Genomic DNA, 8462 nt, shown 5'->3' on the forward strand with positions numbered 1-8462 from the left:
GTATAGAAATGATTAAGTGTATGTTAATTATTGAATGATGTTTAGGTTATTATGGAAATGATGGATATAAATTTTATTGTAATGATGATTATATTGAATGATTTTAGGTTATGGAAATGATGGTCATTGTTGTACTTTTAATGAGTTTGATTATGTTTATGTTTAGTTTAGGTTTAATGTGTTTGATTAGGTTATGGAAATGATGTTAATTTTTTTATTTTTTGTGTAGATATGGCCGATCAGGATCCCATTGATCCATCTAAGATGATTGGTGGTAGGCGTGCGATGACTCAAAGCCACCGGAGGGAAAGGCAGAGCGGCCACATCCCAAAGAGGGGTAAAGGTCGGAGGGGAGATGGTTCAGGGAGTGAACAGGAGGCTTCTCAGGCTACACAGCCTAAAGAGTCGCAGGTGGTTGATCCGAGCCAGCAGGTGGAGTACCTGAATTATCAGGATCAGGTACACCACGATGTGACTGATGGTGGATATGACCATGATCATATACCACAGCAGCAGCATGTAGGAGACGATGATGACATTGCAGCAGCTGCTGCACCGGAGGTGTTACCTGTGGACCCTCTCTTTCCTGGTGGACCGGCAGACTTATCTTTACTCCACTCTTATGTCAGTCATGTGGCGTTGCCACTTTGGTATAATTCAGATAATGTAAGTGTAATTTTTTTAAATGTTTTTTCTTTATGTTTAATTATTTTCTTTAAATGTGTGTTTGTTTAATTATTATATCCACTTTTATATGTTTTTTTTTTAATTCTTTTTCTTTATGTTTAATTATTTTCTTTAAATGTGTGTTTGTTTAATTATTATATCCACTTTTATATGTGTTTTTTTTTAATTCTATTTTTTATGTTTAATTGTTTTCTTTATATGTGTGTTTGTTTAAACTATATTTATTTTTCTATTATTTCAGGTTCGTAAGCACCGTGTGGTTAAACCGATTAATCATGGGGCTAAGATCCTCACTCTCGAACGCCCAAATGGGAATGAGAATTGGTTTTTGGATCCGCTTAGGCAGAGCGGGTTACATGACTTGGTTTACTTGGGGTACTCCACCGTGCCTCATGCCCTGCTGATGACTTTATGCGAGAGGTGGCATCCTGAGACCAGCACCTTTCACATGCCCATGGAGGAGATGACTGTGACATTGGATGATGTCGCATGTCTCACGCATCTTTCGATTGAGGGGCGGATGTTGAGTCATGGGAAGAAGATGTCGAAACATGAGGGAGCGGAACTACTTATGAGGCATCTGGGTGTGTCGCAGCAGGAGGCGGAAAAGATTTGCGGGCAGGAGTACGGTGGGTACATTAGCTACCTGAGGTTGAGGGACTTTTATACCACGTACCTTGGTAGGGCCAACTTATTGGCTGGTACGGAGGATCCAGAGGAGCTTGAGGAGCTGGCGAGGGTTAGGACTTACTGCGTCCGGTGTTACCTTCTCTACTTGGTCGGATGCTTGTTGTTTGGCGATAGAAGCAACAAGCGCATCGAGTTGGTATATCTGACGACCATGGAGGACGGCTACGCAGGGATGCGTAATTATTCCTCGGGAGGGATGACACTCGCTTACCTATACGACGAGTTAGCTGATGCGTGTAGGCCTGGAGATAGAGCTCTTGGGGGGAGCGTGACACTGCTCACTGTAAGAAAACTTATATTTTATTTTTTTGTTAACTTTATTTCTTTGTTAACTTTTTTTTTTTTTTTTTGTTATATTTTCCGTGCGTAATAATTTATAAATGTTATTTGTTTGGTTTGTGCAGACATGGTTTTTGGCGCATTTTCCTGGTTTTACAGTGTTGATCCCAACACTGACTACATGGAAAACTATCCGGTTGCAGCGAGGTGGAAGCTCCAGAAGGGTCACGGGGAAGGGGTCACATATCGGTCACTGCTTGATCGTATACAATTTGATGACGTATGCTGGAGGCCTTACGAGGAGCACAGGGAGATCCAGGACTTTGAGGAGGTTTTCTGGTATTCTGGCTGGATTATGTGCGGTGTCTGTAGGGTGTACCGTCACTTGCCCGAGAGGGTTTTGAGGCAGTACGGATACGTCCAGACCATCCGCAGACATCCGACTGATGTTGCAGACCTCCCACCGCCTTACATTGTACAGGCGTTCGTCGACTTCCGCACTCACACGCTTAAGGCGGACGATTGGGGTGAGCAGGCAGGAGAGCAGACATGGCGGATGGCGGATGGCTATGTCCTATGGTACACTAGGGTGTCTCACCCTCAGATCTTGCCACCTCTTCCAGGAGATCTTCCGAGGCCTGCAAATGAAGAGCAGATCATTGCAGAGCAGTGGGATGAGGCGAGAAGCTCGTCTGACACCTATGACATGGTTAGTGGCGTTGTTGCCTACGCTGATGCGCAGTTAGGCTAGGAGGAGGTCATGAGCATGACCCCTCAGCAGTGATTTCAGGCCATGAGCCATATGAGGGAGCAGATCGCGCCGATTTTGACCAGGAGGCGAACCCAGAGGCCGAGGAGGAGGCACCAGCAGGATCAGGACCAGTAGTAGTATTTTCATTTTTAGGACTTGTTTTGTAGTTTTGGTATTTTGATGTTATTGATTTGTATATTTGTACTCCTGATGACATTATTTTTAATTTCATGGGATTTTTTTACTTTGTTTAATGTACAAAAATGTTTGTTTAATTAAGTTGTGCATTTGCGTCAATATTTTTTTGTTATTTGAACCGTTATGATGAATTTTAAACGTTTGTGTAATTTGAACCAAATGTCGGTTTGATTTAATTATGGACAATTGTAAAAGATATTGTATTTATCTTGTTTATGTCCGAGTTTCAATGTTGTATGAATTGTTTTGCCTTTCGAAATGCTCTGGTTTAATTACAGATAAAAACTGGTCGAAAAAAGGCTTGGAAATGTTTTAGAATGATGCAGAGCTCACTGCTTGCAATCAGATTTCCTCGACAATTAACTACCGAGGTTTTAATCGGCAGTTTTTCTTCTGCAGTTAACTGCCGAGGAGCATTTGAGTAATTTACTCGTGTGACACAGCCAAACCAAATGTGGGAACAGCAATTCTCACTTTTTATAACCACGAAAAATGTATTTTAGGTTAAGAGCCTTGAGAAAAAAACACTCAAGAAAGTAGGCACAAGTTTTTTTTTTTAAGGAAGTAGGCACAAGTTTTGTTCATTATATTATTAGGTGAAATTAATGTGAAATCTATTAAATCATGTAACTCTCATTTTCAAAGTAATAAAATCTACATGAATTTTATCTATATACTATACCGATAATCAAGGGGATCACAATTTTTTGTGGTCTATTTTCTCTAAGATAACTTTACTTTTAACTCATTATGTTGGTTTATTAAATTATGCCTTTGTTTATTGTCGGTTGTTAATCCTCAAAAATTAAATCCTACTATTCTTACTGTCATTTATTAAAAATATATCTTTGCTTCCGCTCTTAATTGAAGGGAACACAAACTTTTTTGACTTTTTCCTTTCAAAGTTTACCTTTGTATAAACGATTTTATTTTTATTTACTTAATTAAATAATCAATTTCTAAATAAATAAAAATATGTGTAACATTTTTCTTTCAATTTTACCCTAAGTTATTTTTCTAACCATTTTATCATTCTCTACCAATCAAATAATTTATTTTTTGTCTAAATAATTGGATGAAAATTTTGAACTTCTATTACTTTCGTCTTAAGAGTAAGAACGGATCCGACATGTTAATTTTTGTCTTGATGTTAATCTACTAATAAAGAAAGTGCTATAAGGCATGTGCTAAATAAATAGTTTGTAGCTCTTCTCGAAGTTGGTTTTGGCCCGTTTGTTGTAACTTTTTTTAAAATAGATTTTTATAGTGTAATATGTTTTTGTTATATTTTTTTAATGAAGAAATTTTTAAGGAAAGCTTCAAATAAAAAATTTATTTGAATAATTTATCTTAAAATGTCATTCTAAGTATTTCATCATTTTGTTATAATTTTTTTTATATTAAAATTTTGAAAAAAATCTCTAAAAAAAGCTATTTCAAATAGTTTTTCATAAAAATCATTTTTGAAAGATCTCATTTTGAAAAAATATATGATTTTTAATATGTAAAATCTCGAACAATGAATATTTAAGTTGGTGAATGTCAAAATCTCTTTTTTAACTTATACCAAATGAATTTGAAATAAGTTCTACTATTTTTGAGTAAATTTCCAAAAAAATCATTTTTAAAAATAGAAAGAAAAATCTATTTTTCTTAAATCTCAAATAAACAGGCTCATAATCATTATAACTTAGTGTCATCTGATTTGTCTCACCTCTAAATATGATAAAAGATGTCATTGAGTTTTTCCTGTGACAACACATATTTGAATTGGATTTGGACAAATTAATTATACATTGCTGACTAATTTGTTAGATATCATCCCTTAATGGAGAGGTATGGCAACAGGGCAATGACTAGTTCCCGAATCATTGTAAAAAGAAATAAAAATAAAAAATCCTCCTTCGTACTTGAACTTCATGGGTTGAATACTAGTTCTGGTTGCTGATATAATTCACGTTGTTATGACCTACATATATGAAAGTGGTTTCGTAGCATGTGCAAAAATATTTTTTTTTTTGAACAGGGTGCAAAAATATAATTATAAATTTGTGAATATCTAAGTTTAATAATTAGAAATCTCAATTTAGATACCCATTGCAAAAATCCATCAGAAGAAAATACCATCAATCATCCCATTTTGAAGTTTGAAACTCAAACAAGAAAAGAAAAGCTTTGATTTCCATCGTTTCGTAGAAGAATAAATAAAAGAAAGCTCTTGAATATTTTGTATTTATTTTGGGGTTTCGTAGAAGAATAAATAAAAGAAAGCTCTTGAATGTTTTGTATTTACTTTTGGGGTCCGGTTATTAAGTTCTAAATGTTTAATATAATATTTGTTTAACCTTTGTAATGTTTATTTATTCTTTATTTTTTTCTTTTAATTTTTTTTTTACCAAAATCTTTCCATCCCATGTTCATATTTTCACATCTAATTAACATATTTTTTATCAGCTTCGACTTGTTTCTTGTTGGTGATTATTTCTTGTTCACCGGTATCCATAAACCATTCATGACTTTACTTGGGTTTGATTCTTGAAGAATTGTCATATCCAACATTATCTTCAGCCAAGTAACTAGCATTCTGGGTATCCAACAACCTTTTTACTTCTTACACTAGCATCACCTGAATTTCTTGCAGCAACAAGCTATAACTGTTCAAGCAGATAACTTACAGCTTCCATTAATTGCTTAATTTCTTGTTCACTCAATCTAGTTCCTTGTTTTGCAAGCCCTTGCTTGAGCTCTTCAATTGTAATGGTTCCACTGTTGTCGGTGTCCATACCCTTAAGAAGAATTAGTTTGTAAACATAATAATTGAATTCAAGCAGTGCATATACTTACTCAGAACTTCATAATAATTGAATGAATTGAGTGACTCTATACTTTTCTTTTGTCAATTGTCATTAAATTAAAGAACTGAAAAGTGAAATAATACTCCATATTGCTAGATTGAAAGGGGTTGAATGAGTGTGTCAATGGATACAAACGACATGAGCAATAAGTCATTCATAATATAGGTTAATGATTGATTACAACCATATATTAGGTGTTTGGTTTGAAACAAAACAATGTCAACCATGTTAATGATTTTGATTACAGGTAGATCACCAAGTACAAAAAGGGTTAATGTTTGATGTATGCATATTCAAACATATGAACTTGTCCTATTAACTTTAACATTATACAAGAACACGGTTGTACAATTTTTTTAAGGGACATGATCGATTGAGCAACTTTTTTTACGAACAAATATTGAGCAACTAAACTTTTGATATTGCTAATTATTTATAAATAATAGACCAAACATCTTCAAAAACATTTTTAAATAGGAATATATTGGTAAACAATTTTGACTCTATACTCTCAATTATATTATAACTTCTATTGACTAATAACATAGGGATTCGAGTAACTTAGTAATTATTAACTTCAACTTTTAATTATTTGTTCCTTAAAAAAAAAACTTTTAATTATTTGAGCACAAATATCTGAAAAATTTGTCCTAAATTTTAATACTGCCAACGAATTGCACTTGCCCTCAAGTATACGCAAACATGGTGACACAGTGACTTTCCAACGCTAGTAAATCTTAATGGCACCCTCTAAATTCAAGTTATACAAAGGGAAAATCATAGGCTTCGTATAAGTTATATATACAATAATTGAATACGATAATTTTTTAAGTAGATTCAAAATATAACACATATGAAGCATATATAAGTTATAACAACTATTCAAGACCAAGTTGAATATGAAACAAGAGGACACTTACCTTCAGTGAATTTCCAAGATTTCGATATTGTCTTTGGTTTATATATTATGGAACTTACAAGATCTCGATAATTGCACGCAAAAAATGCACTAATTATCGAGAACAAAACCAGAAATGCGTTTAACTTAACATTTTCTCAAACTCATTACCAAAAAAAAAAAGATTCTCAAACCTATTTTTCACTTTTGTAGAACTTTGAGTTTCCCTCTTTCCTACTATTTCCAAACAAATTGGAGGATTAGTGATTGAGGATGCAAACTTACTGATTCACAAGCTATGAATCTTTGCAAAAAACCCTTGAACTTAAGAGAGTATCTTGTTTAGTATCAACCACCAAACAAACTGCAGAAATTTGTTATTAGCCTAATCATTCAAAATACAACCATGAAAAACTTAAATTACCATCATTCTAGAGCATTTACCTTAGTTTTTTGTTCATATTTCTTCTCAAAGCCATTTGAAGGAAAACAATATTAGTGTTTCATTTTGCATATGCAAGATTTGCTACGTAGAAGATACGATGCTCTCATACCTACTCCAAAGGATGCTGATCGACGGCATCATCTCTCCTGCGTAGCAAACCTTTTACACATGCTATTACTCTTTCGATATTCATTGCCACTATTTCTTGAATTGCAGACAAAGAGGCCAACCAATAATCTTGAATTGTTGACAAAGAGGCCAACCAATATATAGACCCACTAGTTTTGTAGATTTTTCATTTGTTTATATTGTCCATATTTGATGTGTACTACGATTCTCTTACTAAATGCTCTAACCACAAATGTGGATGGTGATGGAGCCTGTTTGTATAAATTTGGCAAGGAGCCAAGGAATAACAAGTGCTCCTAGGATTCAAAATAATTGATGAAATTTAGCTATAAATAGTTACTTTTTATTATTTTAATATGTTGAATGCACAATTTTAAAGATAAAGTTTTTATTTTAATTAAACTTCTTAATAAGTAAGTTTAAGAACACTTGTTAGCATTTCTTTAAAATAAAAAGTTCAGATAATTTTGCAAAAATTTATATATTTTAAATAGAGTTAAATATATTTTAAGTCTAAAAAAATTCTAAATTTTGTCTCGCACTATTCAAACTCTACAAAATTATATACTACAAACAATCTTAGGCTATGTCAAGTTCACATTTTGCGGTCATGATCCAAAGATATCGTATTTTTTTGAACAATCAAAGATATCATATTAAAGTTAAATTTTCATATTTCAATATAAATTGATAATATTAATATGCAAATGCATAAGTCATTCCTTTATTTAGACACCTTTAAGTGCTTTTTTTAGGAACCATATAGTGCTTGTATAGGTTTTGTCTAATGTACAAATAAAATGGTCTTTTCGTCGTATACAAGTGTTTTTTTTATCATTTGATCAATAAGTCATATTGTATATCTTTAATTTAATGGTGAGATTTAGTAATGCAGGACTTGTTTCACTTTTGAACCATAGAATTGACCACTTATATAATATAATCTCAATCAATTGTTATCTTTTTCTTTATGGACAGAAATTTAGACGAATTGAACTCTGAATAAACTTTAAATGCTCGTCAAAGTCACGGCACACCTCAAACATTATCAGAGATAACACATGATAAAAAAAAATAGACTTTGATGTTACATACATAAATTATCCAATTTTCATAATTTGTTTTTGGGAAATGTTAACGAGTGTCTCGGAGCACTCTTTAAGATCTTTAAAAGGTAACTTTTTTTTTGCAAATTTTTGTAATCAACGCATTGGAAATTGAAACGTTTAACTTTTTTGATGAAATGGTTTTTTTTTTTTTTTGAATGCTTAAAAGAGTGTTCCGAAGACAATCGTTAACAAGATAATTTATTTTTTTCCATAAAATCCAAATTTTATAAATATAAACCGATCTCTCTGTATTAGTAAGAGTATGAAAAAATACTATACATACAAACAAGTTTTCTAATTGGATTTTATAATTATAGATGGAGGAATTAATTGGTAGTACATAGTGACAATGGACGCATCATTATTATCTGCACGTTTCTTTTTCTTAAATATGTGGTCTGAATTCATTCCACTAATGTTA

The 8462-nt window shown here is 32.9% G+C and overlaps 1 protein-coding gene across 1 annotated transcript; it reads left to right on the plus strand.

The window, feature by feature from the left end:
• The first annotated feature begins 231 nt into the window (after positions 1 to 231).
• LOC112418996 (protein MAIN-LIKE 1-like) lies at positions 232 to 5300 on the plus strand. Its single transcript, XM_039831124.1, has 3 exons — positions 232 to 666; positions 929 to 1660; positions 5247 to 5300. Exons 1-3 carry the CDS (start codon positions 232 to 234, stop codon positions 5298 to 5300), a joined length of 1221 nt encoding a protein of 406 aa, XP_039687058.1.
• The last annotated feature ends 3162 nt before the right edge of the window (positions 5301 to 8462 follow it).

The sequence above is a fragment of the Medicago truncatula genome, chromosome 2, assembly GCF_003473485.1.
Source record: "Medicago truncatula cultivar Jemalong A17 chromosome 2, MtrunA17r5.0-ANR, whole genome shotgun sequence".
In the NCBI taxonomy this organism is placed as follows: domain Eukaryota; kingdom Viridiplantae; phylum Streptophyta; class Magnoliopsida; order Fabales; family Fabaceae; genus Medicago; species Medicago truncatula.